This window comes from Lissotriton vulgaris, chromosome 5 (assembly GCF_964263255.1).
Source record: "Lissotriton vulgaris chromosome 5, aLisVul1.2, whole genome shotgun sequence".
Classification (NCBI taxonomy): domain Eukaryota; kingdom Metazoa; phylum Chordata; class Amphibia; order Caudata; family Salamandridae; genus Lissotriton; species Lissotriton vulgaris.
The window spans coordinates 59508964-59531155 of NC_141693.1; the positions used below are offsets into that span (position 1 = coordinate 59508964).

General features: G+C 45.7%; 1 protein-coding gene across 1 annotated transcript in view; it reads right to left on the reverse strand.

Moving 5' to 3' along the window:
- The window catches only part of LOC147710153 (E3 ubiquitin-protein ligase TRIM39-like), a 95302-nt gene extending 80516 nt beyond the window's left edge, over positions 1-14786 (reverse strand). Inside the window, exons 1-3 of the mRNA XM_086920840.1 lie at positions 14285-14786; positions 5551-5646; positions 1749-1979 (exon numbers count right to left, since the gene is read on the reverse strand). Coding sequence (XP_086776966.1) covers positions 1749-1979; positions 5551-5646; positions 14285-14701 — 744 coding nt within the window. The 5' untranslated portion in view covers positions 14702-14786. The remainder of the gene's footprint in view (positions 1-1748; positions 1980-5550; positions 5647-14284) is intronic.
- Between the last annotated feature and the right edge of the window lie 7406 nt (positions 14787-22192).

Below are 22192 nucleotides of genomic sequence, written 5' to 3' on the forward strand. Positions count from 1 at the left end.
AAGGAAGGGGTACCAGAAGAATCCCCTGCAGGAGGAGGTATGAGCAGAAGGGATAGAAGAGTGCCGAGAAGGAGGTACAAGAAGAAGAGACACAAGAAGAGTGCCCTGCAGGAGGAGGGACAAGAAGAAGGGGTACTAGAAGAGTGCCCCGCAGGAGGAGGTACAAGGAAGGGGTACTAGAAGAGTGCCCCACAGGAGGAGGTACAAGGAAGGGGTACTAGAAGAATCCCCTTGCAGGAAGAGGTATGAGCAGAAGGGATAGAAGAGTGCCGAGAAGGAGGTACAAGAAGAAGGGACACAAGAAGAGTGTCCCGCAGGAGGATGTACATGGAACGGATACTAGAAGAGTACCCTGCAAGAGGAGGTACAAGAAGAAGGGGTCCTAGAAGTGTGCGCTGCAGGAGGAGGTACAAGGACGAGGCACTAGAAGAATCCCCTGCAGGACAAGGTACAAGGAAGGGGTACTAGAACAGCGCCCAGCAGGAGGAGGTACGAGCAGAAGGGAGACTGGAAGAGTGCCCTGCAGGGGAGGGAGGTACAGGCAGAAGGAGTACTAGAGGAGTCTGTGTAAGTGGAAGCCATCTAGGAAACGAGATCACAGCTGCCCAGGAAGAACAAAGACCTGTGTCCTCCTCTTGTGCAGTTATGGACTTTTGAAGGATCTGCTTGTGTGAAGCGCCCGCCAATTACTGGATTAATTCATCCCAGCATTGGGTGAGCTGTTGGATTGAAGGGGCTGATATGGAGGGAGGCTCTCTGTCAGCCTGGGAGGGATGCTCTCTGTCACGCTGGGAGGGATGTCCTGTATGTTCTCTGTCACCATCATCTAGTGCCCTTTACATGGAGCTACTTCTCTGGAATCTTCTTGGCTGTAAACTAATCAACCTATCTGAGCAGAGCATCACTGTTAAAGTGACATCGCATGACCACAATAAAGAGGTTTATACCTCTAATCCCACCCTAAACCATATTGGTGAGGAATTTGGTTGCTGTTCAGGGTGTCAAGATAATACAGTCATAAATCACATTTCTTTTGCTGCTAGGCAGCAATTTGCAGACATTCATTTTGCACACTGTAATATAACCAAGGGTTACCCGTCATATTAAATTGTCACTAGTCTTCAAACGAAATAGTTTTCTATGGCAATCTCTATCTTTACCTGGTGTGACAAAAAAACAGTGAGCTGCCATTACCTATTCCAAATTCCTAGTTATAAAGCTGTTCATCCAAACAAGAGGTTTGGTGACCACCTACATCAAGAGAAAAGTAACCGCATTAGAAGAGAAATGTTTTCAAATTTCTTCGAAAAGGAGAAATTTGATTTCTTTCCAATTCTCTCAGGTGTTGTCTCTCATTAAGCGTTCCATTTCTATCTAACTTTAAACACATTTTGCTCCTTGGTCTTCATATATTATGTACTGTCACTGGAATTGCTTGGTGTAATGCATTCACACTAATAGATAAAATGCATAAATATTTTGTATATAGATGGGTTATTAACTTGTATATCACACCGTAAACGGTTCCTGTACATTTCACAGTTTGTATATTGAGTTGGGCTCAAAGCATCAAGTGGGACAATGTAAATTATCCGTGTCTGTATATTGTGTGCGGCTCTCAGAGTGCGTGGGGTCACTGTGCATTGACCCAGCCAGGAGATCATACGTGCTCTGCTCAAACATTTAATAATGCACCCAAAATATGAATATGTCACTTCCTTCTGTTTTATTCCCAAACAGTATCTCACCTTCAGGAGTTCCCACGCCGGCGCCTCACACTTCTTTTCTATCTCTGTTATCAGGGCCTTGAGAGAGGTGATTTGATTGGACAGTTTGGTGATATTTGCATTTTCTATCATGGTCATTTTCGTCTCCATCTCCTCCAGTCTTCTGTGCAGTGTTTGCTCATTTTCTTTTAGAAGCTGCTGCAGCTTTTCAAACTCCGATTCAATTTTATTTTTCTCAGTTCTTAGCTTGTTCTGTCAGAAGCAAAGAAAAGCTGGTTAGATAATAAAAAGCTTTCTACATCTTTAGAGTTGGAGTTCAGGAGGAAGGTGGTGGGGTCAAAAATCAGACCACTAATGTGCTTTTCCTCATTTCTGAACTGCAGCCTCTTACTACCTTCCCTTCTACCATCTTCTGTCCTTCTAACATTCCTGCCCTCCCCCTTCCCTGAGGCACCTCATGAACTGTAGAGAGGTCAGAATTCGTAAAGCTGCAGAGAAGCTCGTTCCATGGCGAGTGCAAGGAAGCGAACCCACTGCAGGCAGAGACGCTCGATCCATGGAGCGAGTGCAAGGAAGAGAACCCACTGCAGGCAGGGACGCTTGATCCATGGAGCGAGTGCAAGGAAGAAAACCCACTGCAAGCAGGGACGCTCGATCAATGGAGCGAGTGCAAGGAAGAGAACCCACTGCAGGCAGGGACGCTCGATCCATGGAGCGAGTGCAAGGAAGATAATCCACTGCAGGCAGAGACGCTCGATCCATGGAGCAAGTGCAAGGATGAGAACCCACTGCAGGCAGAGACGCACGATCCATGGAGCGAGTGCAAGGAAGAGAATCCACTGCAGGCAGAGACGCTCGATCCATGGAGCGAGTGCAAAGAAGAGAACCCACTGCAGGCAGGGACGCTCGATCCATGGAGCGAGTGCAAGGAAGAGGACCCACCGCAGGCTGGGACACTCAAAGACCCAGATACGGCTGAAGTCAAAAGATGATGTAAAAGGTGGGCCAGGAAGTTTCATCCCATTTGGATGGAAGACATAAGATTTGGGGAGTGCGGGCTGCCCCTGTCCTGCCAGCACAATGGATGTGTTTGCCCAGATGGAGGCGCTGAAGGGGTGTCCTACAATGGCGCTCATTCAGAGTGAAGGGGAATCACTGATGTGGGAATTTTACATTCAAAATCATTAATTATCAGACAAATCAATGTTTCTGAAGGTAATTCAGGCATTTCTGTAAAAGATGAGTGAGGAGATTGGATAAACATCCTTTCCTATCCTAAGATATGAGGCTGTGAGTTATCATGTGAGGTATGTCACACTGTAGCTTAGAGCATGAGCCTGTGTGTTATCAGGTGAGGTACGTCACGCTGTGGCTTAGAGCAGGAGTCTGTGTGTTATCAGATGAGGTATGTCACACTGTAGCTTAGAGCATGAGCCTGTGTGTTATCAGATGAGGTATGTCACACTGTGGCTTAGAACAGGAGCCTGTGTGTTGTCAATTGAGGTATATCACACTATGGCTCACAGCTGGAGCCTGTCTGTTATCAGGTGAGGCATGTCTCGTCCCAGTAGGAATAGGAGGTTTCAGCAGTGGAGAGCGGTGCGTTTCTCTTGCGTCACCAAAAATTACTGGAGTCAGACATTTTATGGAGTCAGGTATGTCTCCACTGCTGGTAGGGGGTTGTGCTACTGTACGTGTCACTAGTTTACAGGTAGAGCGTTGTGCTCCTGTGATGTGACACCAGTCCTGGTAGTGTTGTGCTCTTGTATTGTGTCACTAGTCCCGGCAGAGGGTTGCACATCTTAGCTCTCTCCTTGGTAGAGGGTTGTGTCCTTGTATCACCAGTGTTAATAAGGAATGTGTTCCTGTGTTGTGCAAAACTGTAATGTTATAGCTCCTTGAAGCCCAAAAGAGTACCTGTTTGGTGACCTGCAGTGGCGTGCCAAGCGTGCCCTCATAACCGAGATGACACTACTTCCTGCGTCCTAAGTTAGCCACCTAAAGTGGTGGTGGCAGCGTACCCAGTTTTGTGGAACATTAGTTATGACCAGACCTCTTTCTTGTGTCAGATGAAAGTACAGTCTACTGTACTGCTTTGGTGTGAGCCCCATACCCTTGCACTAACCTTCCATGTGCATGTCCAGTGCATGTAGGTACGGTGGATGTGCAGCACATGTGTGGTAATAGGAATCTCCAGGCCCAACTCATGAGGTCGCACACTGTGTCGCACTTACTGCAGGGATCACCTAAACCTCATGTCTCTAGGTACGCATACACACCTGATCATGATCAGACCAGCGCACAAGATAGATACCCGTCAAATATAAATGGTAAATTACAGACAGTTGTTTTTGTTAATGTTAACAATACTTATGGTGATATATTTGCACGGTTAATATGATCTTGAGTTCCCACTGGGACATTGACAACGAACCACAATTCTATAGTATGTGTAATGCTGTTATTATATCCTTGTACCCCATCAATGTTCTATGTATATCTGTATGAAAGATATTATGTACACTCACTATTGTCAAGGATCTATGTACAAACCTCTGAAAAATCAGTAAATATTATTAAAACAAAAAAAGTGCACTAGTTATTGATGATTAATGAGACTGTTGCAGGGAAACCTTGCAACGAGGCTTGAGCAGAACAGAGAATGCCCAAGGCCAGTGGCTGATGCTCAGCTGTGCACATGTAATCTCTAGAATTAGAAATGTATTTGTTCTGAAGAAGGGAATGTACATGTCCTGAAACGTGTTAAGATTGATTAGAGGGCATTTTGTTAGGATGAACTATTTGTGGGCTAAAACTCATCTACACAATGTTGGAGCTTCCATGCTCGCTTTATCCCTTAGATGAACTCTGTTGGATGATCTGTGGTTCGAGGATGTATATACAATACCGTAGCAGGATTACATCGCTAAAACCTTAGTTTAGGAAAGGCCTTAAACTATGCTTGCTCAGTCTGATGGATGGATAGATAACTCCAGATCCATGCATACACACACCCAGAGAGGTACACACTCATACAGATGCACACATTGATTTGCAGACTCACACACAAACCTTGTACAAACTCACAGATGGATGTCTGCAGTCCATGCATGCATAGACACACATCCATACATATATACTGACACACAGATGCATATAAAATCTCACGGATGTATAACTCCAGACTTATGCACACATGTATTTGCACACTCACAAATGCCACCAGACCTTGTGATATACAAGCCCATAGGCAGGCATTCACATATGTAGGCACAAGCTCACAGCCAATAAATCCAGACGAAAGCAAACACAACCCTCAAACACGCATGCATAAAGATAAGGACATGTATTTGTATACTCTCGGGCTCCATATTTAGATATGAATATGCAGACACACACACATGCAGAATAAAAGGACAGATATAGGGACGCGCAAACATGCATGTACTCCCAAAGATAACTCCAGGACCATCCATACATGAACACATACTTAGACACGTACACCTAAGCGTGAACATGCTCAGATACTCCCAGACAGATATTGCCACACCACTGCACACATACTAACACACACCATGCACATGTGAGTATTAAGGTCAGAAGAGTAATACTTGATTTTATATTTTTCTAGGACGCGCCCTTGTCCGATTTCAGCGCCAATATCCAGGTGCAGTGACTCCGGTCAGAATATTTATTTGGTGGGGGACCATGACCCAGTCTGTAGTGTGAATCATCTGCCTCTGTGTGTCTTGTACTAAAGAGGCCACACAAATGACTGGGCACAGAGATATACAGACACACAGAACTCACTGCAGCCACTCACCCTCATGGTTTTATATTGATCCTCTTCCTTGAGTTTAGACTCCAGAAAATATACCTCCTCTTTCTTCAGGACAAGCAGCCACTCTTGAAGTTTTACCTTTAGGGATGAGAGTGCAACAAATAAAGATATGTAGAGTGTGGTCTTAATTGCAAAAAAAGAGTCACTACAGTACCTGCCACACATGTCCAGACTGTACTTACCAGTCATACATTAGTATTGCTAGTAGCAGCCACACAAAAGGGATTGTCAAGTCAGAGAATCTTATATAGCGCACATATCACCGGTAGGTCTCGTGGCGCATGCGGAGATTCCAGTGACTGAGGGTCATATTCAATTCCGTTATTTCTGATCAAGCAACCACGTTTTCAATTATTTGCGGAAACGCTGGTTATCCGCAATAGACAGAAGATGAAACAGCAGCTTGTTCCAGAGATGAGGGGCAAGAAAAGAAAAAGATCGACCCCCATTGCGTACAGTGCGGACTCATAGTGGGGTAAGAAGAGATTTTGAACTGGACCTTAGTGTTCTTTCTGGCTGATATCTTTTGAGTTTTGTTCGCTAAATAACCAGGCCCAGTGCCATAGATACTTCTATGAGTTAGGCACAAGATTTTAAAATGACCTCTTGAAGCCAGTGGAGAAACCTCAGACTAGGGACTGAGGGAGATCCTGGAGGTAGATTTAGGATCAATCAGGCCGCAGTATTCTGCAAGATTTGCAGTTTAGAAAAGAAGTCTTCATTTAGGGAGGCTAATAAGACATTCCCGTAATCGATGCGGCTTAAAATTAAGCCCTGGACCAGTGGCTTCCTGGCTTCAATAAGTAGCCATTTAAAAATCTTACGTAGCTTCCGCAGGATTCCATACAAAGTACCCAGCACAAGATTGACATGATTTTTCATGGATAGCTTGTTGTCAATCGTTATTCCAAGGTTGCAGACTGCTTGTTTTGGGGACGGGCATGGGCCCAATGCCTGAGGCCAGCAGCTGCTAGACCAATACTCTTCGGCCCTGCCGAACAGAATAATCTTGGTTTTACTGCTGTTTAGCTGAAATTTGTTGTTGCCCATCCAGCTATTAATGTAGGTCAGACACTTTTTAAACTGGATCAATGTATCTGTAGGGTCAGGACCAAATGTGATCAACAGCTGAGTGTCATCAGCATATGACACTACCTCGAACCCATAAGACCTGATTATCCTGGCCAGCGGTGTTACATAAAGATTAAAAAGCATAGGGTTCAGGAGTGACCCCAGGGGAACTCCAATGCTTACTGGTCTGCTGCATGAGGCCAGGGAACCTAAATGCACAGTCGTGGGATGGTCCTTTAGATCATTTTTAAACCAGTCCGGAGCTTTCCCTCGGACCCCCATTATTAATCCTCTCTGTTAAATAAGACTTTTTAGCCTGTTTAATATTATTTAAATAGGTACGGTGGATTTCTGTATATTTGGTTCGATCTATAGTAGTTTTGGTTTTCCTCCAGTGCCGTTCGGCAGTTCTACTGGACAATTTCTCAGTTTTTATTAATTCTAATGTAAACCATGGAGATGCTTAGCCTTTAGTCTTGACCCTTGACATGGGTGCTACTGTGTTCAAAGCAAGAGTTATGGCCTCTTCAAAGGCCGTTGTTGCTTGATCTACATTATCTGTATGTAGTAAGGCTTGCGCATTAAAGTGGGTAGAAAAGGATGTAGGGGTGACTTTTCGCCAGGGCCTAATTAAGGCACAGTTATTATCCTGGCTAGTTATTGGAGCATCCAAATGAAAGCCACATTTTAGCAGATGATAAAAGTAGAAGTAGGGGTTGCTCAACTGTGAGTTTAGTGGAGTTGGTGAACTGTAAATCCAAGGTATGTCTGTCCTGATGGGTAGGACCTACTACCAATTGCTCCAGTCCTAATGTCTGTAGTTAAGTTACCAATTGGTCGGTATCGAAGTCCTGTGATAAATCTGCATGATAATTAAAATCTCCTATGAGAATGAAATTATTTGCGCCTAGAACATAAGGCGCAATGAATTCCAATAGAAGGTTTACAAAATTAGCTTTTTTGGCCTGGGGGCCTGTAAACTATAGCCCCTGTCCATATTACAGATGACTGGATCATAATTTTAAAAATAAGTATTTCTGCTTTGTGAGCACCAGCCCCAAGTATCACAGACAATGATGTCCCTTTTTAGGTCTCTCTGAGCCAACGCGCATGCGTTGCTCTGCGAGAGTTAAGTAAGGGGCTTTCAAAAGTGCTCCCAAAGGCTGCAGGCGGATGAGGTACAGTGCATGTGCGCCCGGCGCGCGCACCATTTGTCAGCCTGCAACCTCTGGGAGACCTTTCGCGGCCGCTTTGAAGTTCATCAAAGAGGCCGCGAAAGTGCTCACCATCTGCCACACCCTCCCTTATCCCACTTCCTGCTTGTTACTCTTGCCTCTCATCTGCTCCTTTTCTATCCCCTCTGAGCCTCTTTTCACTTTTTTCTCTTACCTTTCGTTTGCTTTTTCGCCTTTCTGCATCTCCGCTTTCCTGTGTACACAAATTACTCGATCAACGGATTCAAGATTTGCAGACAGTTACTTTTGTAGATTACATTGGACTGCAGAGTCTACTCGTACTGTGGACTGTGTTTAAAGTTATGGCTAGGAGTAACCAAAGGACGTGCAAAAACACCCACAAACTTGAAATCTTGCTAGTAGTCTAATCTATTGTGTGCACAGTTTTACATCCTGCAAAGCACATAACTACTGTTTCACGAAAGTGATATGCTTTGTTGGGATTGAACACCTCCCCTATGTCATTGGGTGTAGTGGATGGGATTTTTCCATGGGGAACAATTTGTGCAGATTTGCCAAAGTTTCTCATGTGGATTGTCTATAAGTCTGAAAAATATGTAGCTAACCAGCAATGGGCAAATCACGTGCACACGCACTCATTCCGAGGAGTATGAATGGAAAACTGCGATCATGGATGCGCTTGCATGCTCTTGGGTTGTTGTTTTTTGTGTGAATCAAAAAAATACTGGAAATCTGCACTGCTCCTATTGATAAAATGTTTTGTGTTTTTTTACATTTACAAACTTTTAATAAACAGGTCCCTCTTTGCTTCTACCTTCAGTATAAGCGGCAAATGCTACACTGGATTTAGGAATGTATGTATGTATGTGTATGTCCATGGATTTGTTAACATGATGTTAGAGAAAATATTGCTAATCTGTGCCTTCTGCTACTTAGTTGTGAAATATTTACTGCTTTGAATTGCCGGTTCGATACAAATGCGTATTTGGGATGTTTTCAGCCTATTATGTTAACTTCTGAATGGTGGCTACAAAGCCCCCGCAGCGCGGGGGATGGGGGCTCCAAGCGCCAGAAGCCCTCTCAGCCTGGCACCAAGGCCTGAGAGCTTAAGTGCGTCCGGAGGGGGGCCTCTCAAAGTATTTTGCATGGGGGGGTGCGCCCTCAAGTTTCATTACGCCACTGCTACAAACTGCTCTATAGTGCAGATCATGACCATGCCAAATTTGTATATAGGAGGTCGAAACACCAGCGGCACAGTCGGCGCTACAGTAAAATGCCAGAGCTTCAAGGGGGTCCTGCTAAAACTGCATTTCGGATTAGCATTTGTTTCTCTTATTTACGCTTCATTTTAATGTCCGATTTGTTTTGCTTAAACAGTTCAGTTTGTATTTAGTTAGACTGTGTAGCATAGCGCTTGAAAGGCTGCGCCCCTCACACTGACCTGTGTGAGTACTTACTGACCCAAGGGGACAGTGACAGCTCTGCTGCCGGTGACATCTACCTGCCTCTTTCACACAGTCTCTGCCCATCTCTCTCTTCCTCTCTAGCTGTTCATCTCTCTTATTCACCCCGTTTCCCGCTCGCTCTCTCGTACTCCCTTTCTTTCGATCACTCTTTCTCTCTTTCACATAGTCTTGCTCCTGCGCTTCATGTGTGTCTTTTTTCCTCTCATCTTTCTTCTCTTCTTCTTTCTCTATTTTCTCTTTAACTCTTGTCTACTTTCTCGTTCTCACCCCTCTCTTCATTGCTATTTCTCATTCTTTCTTTCACTCTCCCTCCCTCCATCCCTTCCTCTCTCCCTCCTTTCCACCTGCCTCCTGCTCTTCCTCCCGCCCTCTCTCTGTCCCTACCTCTCTGTCCCTTCCTCTCTCACTCTCTCCTTCCCTTCTCCTCTCCGTCTCTTTCTCTCTCCCTCACTTCTCGCTTCTAGCATTCAACTGCCTCGGATCGTGTGTTAAATATTTATAAGGTGAAAGCAAGCACAAGTTGCAGTAAAGCGTGCCTTCTCCAATGATTGAGATATTATAAGAGGTTCCCACATTCCCTCTTCTCGTTTGATTAAACTGCAGGTACTGAATGTATCAATGAGGTGTGGGATCCCTTCATGTTAAATTGCATCTCTTTCCAAACTTCCCAACACCTCTGGCAAAACACCTTTAAGGTCCCAGAGGCGAAATCTATTGGCTATGCCAATGCTTGTTTGTACCGGTTCTTGCCTAGATGGATCAGAATACCTGGTCCATGGAAACAAGCTTCATCACTGGCACTTACTGCGACTGGACATTGTGCACACATTATGCCCAAAGCATGGAAACAGATAGACTTGACACTAAAGAAGAAAGGTTGTCCCAGAGACATTATCAAACATTTCAAAACAACACAGAACCAAGTGAAAATATCTAAGCAAACAAGTTTTATAAACACAATAACTGTGTATGGAGCCCGGACACAGCCACACTCCAACTGGTCGACAACACCCTCCTCCTTAACTACAAGAATGACCCCTGACCTCCTGGATCTCTCTGCAGCCTTCGACACAGGCGACCAGCCGGCCCTGATCAACGCACAAAAAACACGATGGGATTCTAAGACACTGTCTTGAAATGGATCACATCCAACCTCACCAGCTGACACCAGTTCATGCAAATAGGTTCTATACAATCACAAGCAGTCCCCGCCTCCTGCGGAGTAACACAGGGCTCCCTCCTTTCTCGCATCATCTTTAACCTCTACAAGGGATCTCTCAGATCCATCCTCACAGACAGCAGCATCAAGAGCCAGCTATATACAGACGACACTCAACTCTACCTAAAGATTTTAATCAACAACATCCTGCAAACTTCCTGTAAGCCAACAGCTCAAAATACCCCCAGAGTCAAGCCTGTTTACCCCGACCCACGACACAGACCTCTCATTCAAGCAACACATTGCTAAGAGGACCAAGAACGCCTGGTTCCAGTTCTCTTGAAGAAAGTGAAGATGTTTCTCCTAGAAGACGACTTCAGAACAAACGTACAAGTCATCTCCGTGGGGGCAGAGACAAGGCCCTGGTCTCCCCAACACCACCCTAGCACCCCTGAAAGGGAGCATACATGAAGCGGCGCAGCTCATCAAGGGCTCGAAGAAATCATATCACCTGCGCATTAAAGGGCCTACACTGGCTCCCCCTTCCAGCCCAGATGACCTTTAAGATCATTCGCATCACTTATAAACCCAGAGAGGAGAGCGCCTACTGACACTACCTTCTGACTCGGTGTAGTATGTCATATCTTGGCTCCATCTGACTGTATGTGCAGGCCGCATGTTTTGGCACAATGTGTGTAGTGTTGTATTACAATTATCAGGGCATCACAATGCTGTCAGGCTCAGGTACCCTCAGGCCCAGGTCTATAGGATGCAGTGCTTGTGAACATGTAAGGTGAGGTTCCCAAGTGCAGCGATGTACCTTGTATTCCTCTGTGAGACTCACAGAGTATCTTTTCTTGAAAACCCTGGACACCCACATAAACCCCATGTGCTCTTGGGCACGCTTCTCTATGGGATGCACAGGGTGACGTTTGATCCCATAACGCCCCAAAGCATACTTTGTATCCTCCTAAGGATTTCACGAGGGAATTCACGTGTGGTCCCTAAACGCCCCTCTGTAGATTCTTCCTGTGTGGAACCTGCACACATACACTCCTTGTACAGGCCCATGATCCAACAACATCCTCACACATACCTGGAACTCATTGTCAGCCTCGTCTATGGACTCGCTGTGGTTTGCTGTTTGATTCCCTGAACATCTACAGACACACCCTGTTCTCTCCTGCAGCCCCCTCACACAGGTAGGGTGGCCAGATGACTCCATGCCACCTAGACACAACTATTCCAAATCTCCGCTTTTGATTTAACATATCAGTGCATTCTGGGAGTTGTGGTCACCTGTGATATGTGAAGGCAACGTCCGGGAATGGAAAAGCGGTCTCCCAGTGACATGGAGCGATCTTGTCACCATATAAAAAGGGTGACTTGTGATGCCTAAACCCTCAAGAACATAGCGTCTACTCTTCCACTGCCCTACGATGTGGCTTATCAAGTGAATTTGAAATCTCTCCATCTTCACAGACATACATTGTGCACTTCACTTGCGGTTCCAGAACACCCACCCACCCACCATGTGCTCCTCTGCAGGTTTCTCAGTGGGGCTCACTGTGTGAGTTTGTGAACCCTGAATGCCCACAGACACACCTTGTCCTCTTTTCCAGCCCCTTCTATGAGGCTTGAACAACCGGTGATCCCTAAAATCCGACTTGAATATCTTTCATTCCCTTGTGGGACTCATTGTGTCTTCATTAGTGAACTCTGAACTCCCACCCACATACCTTGAGCTCTTCTGCAGGCTCCTCCTCCTCTACACAGAATGACTTGTCACCTCTGAAAACGTGCACACATAGTCCCAATATTGACGCAGCCACAGCTGACACGTGTTTCGTCGCGTTCCGCAACTTTCTCAAGGCTTCAAAAAGCTGTAATTTTAATGTCAAAATCACGTGTCCGGAATGTTTCGTCCAACACGATGTAGCTGGATATAATAGTCCAGACGAACCGATCTGGTGTTTTCACATCCGTGAAGGATTACTCTTAAATCTTTGTTGAAGTTCGAAAAAACGAAGTAGTTACTGGTTCCAGGTACGAGGAACTCAGATTTTAATACAATGTCACAGCGTATATCTTCGGTTATGCTCCTTAATAAGTCGAAGGGAATCTACACGGGTTTTGCTCAACGTTATATCGATGTCCAAACGGCGGGACTGCTACTAGCAAGAAGGGAACCAGCGTGGACCGAACTACCTCTAACACTGGAGCCCAGGACTGAACTTGAAACATGGGCCGGAACTGAAATTTTGTCCCGCCGTTTGGACATCCATGTAACGTTGAGCAAAACCTGTGTAGATTCCCTTCGACTTATTAAGGAGCATAACCGAAGATATACGCTGTGACATTGTACATATTGGACTAAAATCTTTGACTACATTGGGCACACGTTTGACATACACCCTGCAAGGGAATTCATCTACATTATCCTGGGAGCTTTAGACCCACTACTAAAGGGGGACCATGACCGCCAGCTCCCGGATCTCTTGCTAACACTAGCATGCAAGGTAGTCCTATGCAATTGGAAATCAGCGGCTGAGGTCTCTTTCAATGCCTGGAGGGAATGGCTATCCTGCATTAGGGGCACCGACAATCCCGCTCTACACTCATCACCATGGCAAGTTACCAACAAAAAACTATGGTCTTCCTTAGACCAGGCCTCCTTTACCTTCGACCCACCATGAAGTACTACTAATGAGGTCAATACTTAGTAAAGTGTGGGGTGCCCGCTGCATGAATTGTACTGGTTATAACCTGTCCCCATGGGCTTATCAGCCTTAGACACAATGTGCAGGAACGACAAAGTATACCTGGTATTATATGGCTAGATCTGGATGGAGGGCTCTACGGAACTGTGTACAACCGTAAGAATGCAATGATGGTATATTATATTGTTTATCTTGTTTGTTAATTCATTCATCTCATCTCTTTTACAGATCCGGACTGATGTTTACTTTCTTGTTTTCAATATGCTTTATTTTCCTTTACTGTATGTATGTATGTATTGTTTTATATGTACTGATCCATGTTTGATTACGGCGTCACTCCAATACGATTGTAACTCTACTGATGCCTTATGGCCGTTATCATTTTTGTTATTGCTCAATAAAAAAGATTTGAACTCAAAAAAAAATCTGAGTTCCTCGTACCTGGAACCAGTAACTACTTCATTTTTTCGAACTTCAACAAAGATTTAAGAGTATTCCTTCACGGACGTGAAAACACCAGCTCGGTTCGTCTGGACTATTATATCCAGCTACATCGTGTAGGACGAAACATTCCGGACACGTGATTTTGACATTAAAATTACAGATTTCTTTTGAAGCCTTGAGAAAGTGGCGGAACGCGACGAAACACGTGTCGGCTGTGGCTGCGTCAATATTGGGACTAAGAAACATCTGTCAAGAATATTGTTGGCTGAACAGATTTCACTGGAAGAATTTTTGTATTAAAAACTTTAACTGGTTGGGCTCAACCAGTCTTTAAAACATCTGTTGTTGTGCTCTGTCTAAATGTTAAAATTGATTAACATATAGGGGGGTTCCCGCTATATATATGTGATTACTGTTGGGTGGCACAGTATAAAGACATTGAGCACACAGACGAAGAGAAGAGATTCGAATTGACTCCCTTGCAAACATAGCTGAGGTGCTGGCCAAAATATACCACTGCCGCCACATTTACGTGCACACATAGCTCGTGCTCTCAGGCTGCCTCCTTGAGGGGGTGTACAGAGGGCTTTGTGATCCCTGACTTTCCACAGACAAACCCTGTGATCTTCACTTGTAGTTGCAGAGAAACCACACACATACCTTGTACTCCTTTGCAGCCTCCTCTATAGGACTTGCTGAGTGAGTTTTATGGTCGTTTGACTCCTGGCAGACCCAGCATATCATCCTCTGATCCTCTGCACAGAACAGCCTCAGCTTCTCATCATGTTTCTCGCACAGATTCTCCTCCGGGGGCGTCACGGGGGGCAGGTGAAGCTGTTTAGCAATTTCCACCATGTTTCCCAGTTGTCTGTTGGGTCGGAGGTTTTTCCCAGAAGATATCTCCCTGCACTGTGGACAGGGGAAGTTTCCATCCCTTCCCTCCCAGCTCTGGGTGATGCAGGAGCGGCAGAAGTTGTGTCCACAATCAATAATCATCACCGGATCAGTGAAATATTCCAAACAGATGGAACAAGTGGCCTCTTCCTTTAGGCTCCCGAGCTGAGCTGCTGCCGCCATGATGCAGAAATGCAGGAAGTGAAGGTAAGTTTCAGTTTATCTCTTTGTGAAGTGGGTGTGTCTGTGCGTCTGCCCCTCCCTGTGTGCTGTGGGTGTGTCTGTGCGTCTGTCCCTCTCTGTGTGCAGTGGGTGTGTCTGTGGTGCGTCTGCCCCTCTCTGTGTGCGCTGGGACTTCCGGGTTCATGCTACAGTCACTGGGCAGAGCACTGACTCCTCTGCTGCTTGTGCTTTACTTTTAGGTTCGACACTTTCTCAGCTAAAATAAAGTCAACTTTGTTTTGTTTTGGGATTCTGTAAGTGCCATAAGCTGTCACCTAAATACGATTTTCTGTAAAATCCTTTTTTTTTTAAATGTTGATTATAATAATTGCTTAAGAATTGCACAGACAGCTTTAAACTTTTTGGTCAATTTCTCACTGCATTTGCTATTTTAGGTTTATGTTTCAAAGCCTGTAAAATACCTTTTATTGCTGCATTTCTAATGTGTTCCAGCCCTGCATACAAATACTAGCCAGGCCAGTAAATTACCTGGCCGTGTAAAGGTTCACTTGCTGATGCCTTTACAGGAACTGTTTTATGTTTGAGGGAAGATTGTATCCACTGCCTGTGATTACCTGTTCTCTTGACAACAAAATAGAGGAGGCGAGGGGATCCGGAGGGGATCCGGAGGGGATCCAGAGGGGATCCGGAGGGGATCCGGAGGGGATCCAGAGGTGATCCAGAGGGGATCCGGAGAGGGTCCGGTGGGGATCCGGAGAGGGTCCAGAGGGGGTCCACAGGGGATCCAGAGGGGATCCGGAGGGGATCCAGAGGGGATCCAGAGGGGGTCCAGAGAGGGTCCGGAGGGGATCCAGAGGGGATCCGGAGGGGATCCAGAGGGGATCCAGAGGGGGTCCAGAGAGGGTCCGGAGGGGGTCCAGAGGGGATCGGATTTAATCAAAAGAGGACCTCCCTCGTGCGATAGAAGAAGAAAGTTGGTGATCAAAGGCCTGTAGGGTCGGTGCCCAATAATGAGGCCTCAACAGAAACAACAAACATGGACACCCCAGGCAGAGGGACAGAGACTCGCCCTATATTCATTGCACACCCACAATGGGGGCAGAACAGTAATCAAGAGGGGGGAGAGGAAGGGAGACCAAAACAGGGAGAGAAAGGGTGAGGAGAAGGAGGTGCATCTGTGCCAGCTTTACAAGGAGAAACACATCTAATATGTCAAATAAACAAAAGGAAGAAAGACTAAAAGATGGAAACATTGAAGGGAAGAAGGAAGAACAGGAAAAAGGTATAAAATGTCCCATAGTTAAGCGTGAAAAATCTGTTTTTGCCTCCATTAGCAAAGCAAGCATTGGTAAAGCCAAGACAGGACACAAAAAGCTTGAGGGGACTCCATCTCCAGGTCAACTTGAAACAAATGAGCAGAAGTGCCTGCCTCCAAAGCGTTGCAGCTTTAAGATTAGCTGCAGAGAAGTAAACACAGAGGTAGAAAGCCAGTGCTTTGCCCTCTTTCTCCTTGTTATCAAACCCACAGCACAATACCCACTAACGCAGCTGGCGAGGTGCTGGGCGTGGACGAGAGAGAGTGTTCCGGCACTAGGTCAGTCTTTTCTGCAAGGAATGGTCACTGCCAAACAGTACATTGTATTCAGATTGCATTAATATAGCGCTTCGGGCAAACAGCGAGGCGCTAAAGCAGACCGAAGTTAGACTGGAAGTGAACAGGGCCACGTGCTGCACAAAGAGGGGGGGAGTTCATAAAAAGAGGGGCCAGAGTTGTTTGGGTTGAACAAGTTAGGAAAGAGTGGGGGTGTCACCTTCCTCACCACTCACAATATACTTACCACCACCAGCGGCTCTCGCGGGGCAGCAGGTGCTGCACCTGTTCAACACAGGGTACATCACAAGGCTGTTTTCAGTGCACCCCCACCCCCTCAAAAACACGAACCCCCGAAGAGGGCCCATGAAGAGGCAGTGAGAGGCCATTACTGTTTCTCTTTGTGTCACAGACACTTCTAACTGCTGCTTCTCGCTTGGTTCTGGCAAACAAGGTCTCCTGTCTATTTCCCAAGGAGGGGTAATGTTTGCCCATTAGCAGGAGGTGGTGGTGTTGTTTACATGTAAAAGAGGTCTGCCCTCTCAATCTCTGGGCTGTTTAACCCATTATTGCCTGCAGGAAGAAAGGCAGACAGGAAGGAGTTAAGGCGTATTTTGCATTTCACAAATCTACCAAGTGCCACTAAGACACAAGATGCCATCCCTGGCTTTTTAGTCAACAGAATGTTGCATTGTGGGTCTTGTAGTTTTTCTTTTAGAACTTTCATTATGGACTCAAACCCCGCACTCACGGTGTTGTTGGCTAACATGACAGAATTGGCCATATGTCAACTATGTTTTAAAACTTTACAAAGTCATGCAGTCCTTTTTAAAAATCACTTGCTTTATATCTAAAACCAAAAGTAAACACTGCACATATATGTGCAAGGTTTCACTCACATCATACACTAAAACAAGCATTGGTAATGTGCAATGTTGTCTCCTATATTTAGTTGAAGGTTTAATGCCGAGCTTCACTTCACAAGAAAGGTACAACATAGACAGTCACAGCACAGCCTTCGCAAACCTAAATAATATGTTACAGGCAAGTGGCAGTAGGAGAAGGAACGTCACATGGATCTGTCACCCATACAGGACAGGCACAACACAGAGAGCTAACACATTAACGAGGGAACAAGAGATGCTTAAAGACAGTTCAATGAAAAGGAGGCACTGTGAAGACAAGTAATTGCCTAGCAACACACTGTTTGGTTAAGGTGGGCAGCTGAGATTGAAACTAGGGCCATATTATCTAGAACTGGCAATAACATTATCGCAGCTTTAGTTGCAGGAAACTGCTGCTAAAGCGGCAATATGGGGCTTGATAATATGCCCACCAGAAGTCCAATAGAAGCCCAGGTTTGATGTCGATAATCTGGCCCCAGGGTAACATGCCCCCAGGTTTCCTGATAAGACAATGTGCAATCCAGATTCTGGGTGGATATCAACCTCTTTCCCCTTCAGGCCTGATTGCATTAGTTAGGGCATTCAGGTTGTGGGTGCTGCCAGGGTTCACACACTATGGGACCAGACCCAATCATTGGTATGGCGCATACACATCAGGTAGTTTCACCCAGGGGCCACCTGGTGTAAGATAAGTATTCTGAAAGTGTGATAGGTTTGTGCCAGAGGCAAGTACTTAAAATCCTAGGGTAAGGAAATCCTAAATTCTGGATTGGTGTGGATACAGGAAATGGAGTACTGTGTTACAGTGTCGTAGCTTGCCTTGAAAAAGCCCTCAGCCCGCTGGCCTTTTGGGTGAAACACATATCGGCTGTTCTTGTGTTCACTTGCATTTGAATGAAGAAGAAACTTCTATAAACACAGTACTCCCTTTCCTGTATCCACAGCACCAATCCAGAATTAGAAATTGCCTTGCCTTAGGATTTTAAGTACTTACCTCTGGCACAAACCTATCACACTTTCGGAATACTGATTTTATCAGTGACTCACGGAAACAATCTGTTGTCTTTTGTCTCCTATGAAAGGCCTTTATTACTGCTATATACGGAGCAACGTTATAGTCTATTAAACCATATATAAGAAAGGATTTAGTACAGTGCAGTTCTTGAACTGAATTATTTCAAGGTGCTTTTAAACATATGATCATTCAAAAGGAGGCAGATGGAAGAAAAGTAATTTCCCAAGGTCACACAGTTTGGCCAAGCTGGGAAGATGTGATTTAAGCCATTGTCTCTGGGTCACGGCCCCACAGCTAGTTTTGCCGAGGGACATATAAAAGGCTCTGACTGATTGGAGCATGTTAGGCAAGTGCATTCAACATATGCTGGTATTTATAAGATTGGGCAACAATAGTGAAAACCTCCTTTGTGAGAAATGTGGTTGTTGGTTGACTGGGGTGGGAGCCCTGGTCCAGCAATAGCCACAGTCCCTTGCTGGGTGAGACACAACAAGTCACTAAAGTAAGCTGTGCTTAACTTCGTGTAGCTTGGCACAAAAAGCAGTCAGGCTTCACGTAGAGGCAATGTGGAAAATATTTATGTTGCACACAAACAATATTAAAGTGAAAACCCAACCGAAGAAAAGTCCTAAACCAGTTTATTAACATAGAAAATATTTAAAAAAATGATTTGACACCAAAATGACAAAATCCAGTCCGTGGAACCAGAGCTATTAATTTTTAATGTTTAAGGTTCAAAATAGCGCCTAAAAGATCAAAGGGCCAACTGTGGACTTACAGCCGCGCAAGACCGAATCAAAGTCGAAAGTTAAGGCCGACTGTGATGCAGTGTTGCTCAGATAAAACAATTGGATTGGCCTGGTCAGTGCTTACCTTTTGACTTTAAAAACTTCTTGAAGAAAAATGCCTGAGAAGGTACATTTCAGCAGGGCAAGGCTGCAGGAGGTGTTTGAGGAGGAAGCGTCATCGTCAGATAGCCTTAGGTTGAGGCTGCAATGAAAATGTCTACATTCAGACTTGGTCGCCGAAATGGAAGTGAAACATTTCTAGTGTGACGAATGGCCGCAGCCAAAGGCAGTTACATGGATACCCCTGTGGAGCCAGATCGCTGACATGAATTTGCTGCTGCGGAGAAGAAGGCAGTGGGAGAAGCCGCTAAGTATATCCGACCGGCGATGCACCTCGGTGGATAGGCAAGCAGTTTTGTCCCGGTCTCCTCCTAGTTGTCAGATCACTCTTTGGCCACATTTTGTACAAGTCCTCAGTTTTGACGATTGGCTTTCTGGGCACCTTTCACACCATAACCAAGGGCCCAGGACTGGTGGGACACCACTTGGGGGTTTAGGGCTCACTTAGGCTGGGCCCAGGTGCAGGTTAAAGATGGTGGGAGCCTTTTATGTCCCTGTGGCTCTGAACAGGAGATTAGTAAACTAGCCCTTGGAGTCACTTCTCATAGTCCTGGGTGCAAGTGAAGATGCGAGGCTGACCAACAGGACTGACCTGTGAGTTTTTGACGCAGGCTCCAGGCAGCCAAGCAGTCTTTTCACCTACAGCAGCAGTCTGGCATAGTGCACAGTAGCAGGCAGTCCTCGGAGAGTCCTCGCGCAGATCCAGTAGTGAACTGAAGAGTGGGTCTGAAGGTCCTATTTTTAGGTCGAGCCTGAGCTAATGCACAAGCTCTGCTCTGGGGATCTGTTGTTGGTACTGTGCCGAGGAGAAGCACCGCCCAAATTTTTCATTGGCTTGTTTCTTTGTCCTTCTTAAATGCTGGCGTTTGATTCCTTAATAGGCTTGTTAGTCCCTCCTTAGTAGAGCCATGTCGTCATTTGTATCCTCCCATGGTTACTGGCCCCTTTACATGGTTGTTACACAGTATGTGAACTATTTCTTCATTGAGCCACTTTTACCGCACGCACACTTGAAGGTTCCTTGCTCCACCCTCCACTCCCTTGGCCCTCCTCTATCCCTCTTATCGTTTGGTTCTTTGTGCCCTCTGCGTGACTGCCCCTTTCCGTTGTCCCTCCCTCCTCCTATCCAGTTATCCTGTCTGTCCTCCATGGCCTCGCCTCTCTCTACCTCTGTGAACTGGGCTGTGATGGTGCCCGTCCGGCCCCGGCTGGGGGTTCCCTCTGCCCCCCGTCACAGCCTGGCCTCTAAAAGAAGTATCATTTGAAAGAATATTAACTCGATATAACCAAATGACACTAATAAAGACGAACTCTGTTCTGCTCTGTTTATGTATCAATATGCTTTATCCATCTTCTATATCTATACTACTATTATAAAGTAAGAACTGGGAACCCTTGAGGCGGGTAAACTCGGGAACCACAGCACCAATCACAACACCCAATACAGCGTCGGAAAGGGCAGTTGCAGCAGAAGGACATAGGCTATGCAGACGCCCACCATATACCTTTGCTAAAAGAACCGTGCCAGCAAAGTAGTCCCTTGTGGGCTTGTCTGCGTTGTGCTGTGGGCGTGTGCTGGGGGAGTGACAAACGCTGGGGGCATGTGGTACGTTCCGCCCTTCATGCCATGTCTCATATCGTGTGCTGTGGGTGTGGGCGTGTGCGGTCGCGCGAGATTACGGAAAAAAAAGCGAGCGCTGTGCCCAATATTTCATTCTTTTTTTCTTCTCAGGTTCTGTACATTCCAGCTCCGGGTGTCCACCCTGCTCCCTTTAAATACTCCTGCACCCCATAATCATAACCCACCCTTACTCCCTAAAATACCCCAACACCCTTAAACACTAACCCATCTTAACCCTATAAATATACCCTGTACCCCAAAACCCAAACCTATCCCTAAACCCTAAAAATACCCCTGGACCCCAAAACCCAAACCTAGCCCTGAACCCTATAAATGCCCGTGTACCTCAAAACCCAAACCTACCCCTGAACCCTAAAAATACCCCTGTACCCCAAAACCAAAACCTACCCCTGAACTCTAAAATACCCCTGTACACCAAAACCCAAACCTAGCCCTGAACCCTTAAAAGTACCCTTGTACCCCAAAACCCAAACCTAGCCCTGAACCCTTAAAAGTACCCTTGTACCCCAAAACCCAAACCTACCCCTGAACCTTAAAAATACACCTGTACCCCAAAACCCAAACCTAGCCCTGAACCCTAAAAATACCCCTGTACCCCAAAACCCAAACCTAGCCCTAAACCCTTAAAATACCCCTGTACCCCAAACCCCAAACCTACCCCTGAACGCTAAAAATACCCCTATACCCCAAAACTCAAACCTAGCCCTGAACCCTAAAACCCATACGTATCCCTAAACCCTAAAACTACCCCTGTACCCCATAACCCAAAACTATATCGGAACCCTTAAAATACCCAAACACCGCAAAACATATTCCTCAGTACCCCAAAAACATATACTCCTATACCCATACTTACCTTATCCAAACATTACAAAAACATGATTTTACCATTCATGCATTTACAACGAATTTCGTAATAAATGTATGCGTGGTAAAAGCATATAAAATGTAATGCCATGCGTTATAATGGCATTGCGGAGTCATGGTACTTTCGTAATGAAAGTGTGCTGAGTGATGGTATGCGGAAAGAAAGTTGCGGAATAATGGGTGTTTACCCTCCCCGTTAAGTACATTGGTGGCACGGTGGCCCACATCTCCAGCAACATACTCATATTTTTTCACCACCGATTTGAAAAATGCACAGGTCTCTCTCATTGATGGCCAGCACCGACATACACTTTGAGACACACCTCCCGCCACAAGTTCTAGAATTGCGAACTTTAGAGCTGGGGAGCTACGTTCGAATCTCGGCATCAGCTCAACATCCTGTGATTCCAGGCAAACCGCTTTGTCTCCCCGTGCCTACCACAAATGAATATGTTCTTCTGTAATGTAAATTGTGCTCATGCCATGTTGTCCAGTTCGCGCTATATAATATTGCAAGGAAAAATAAAGTAGGGAAACTCGAGTTCACACACTACTGAACACGC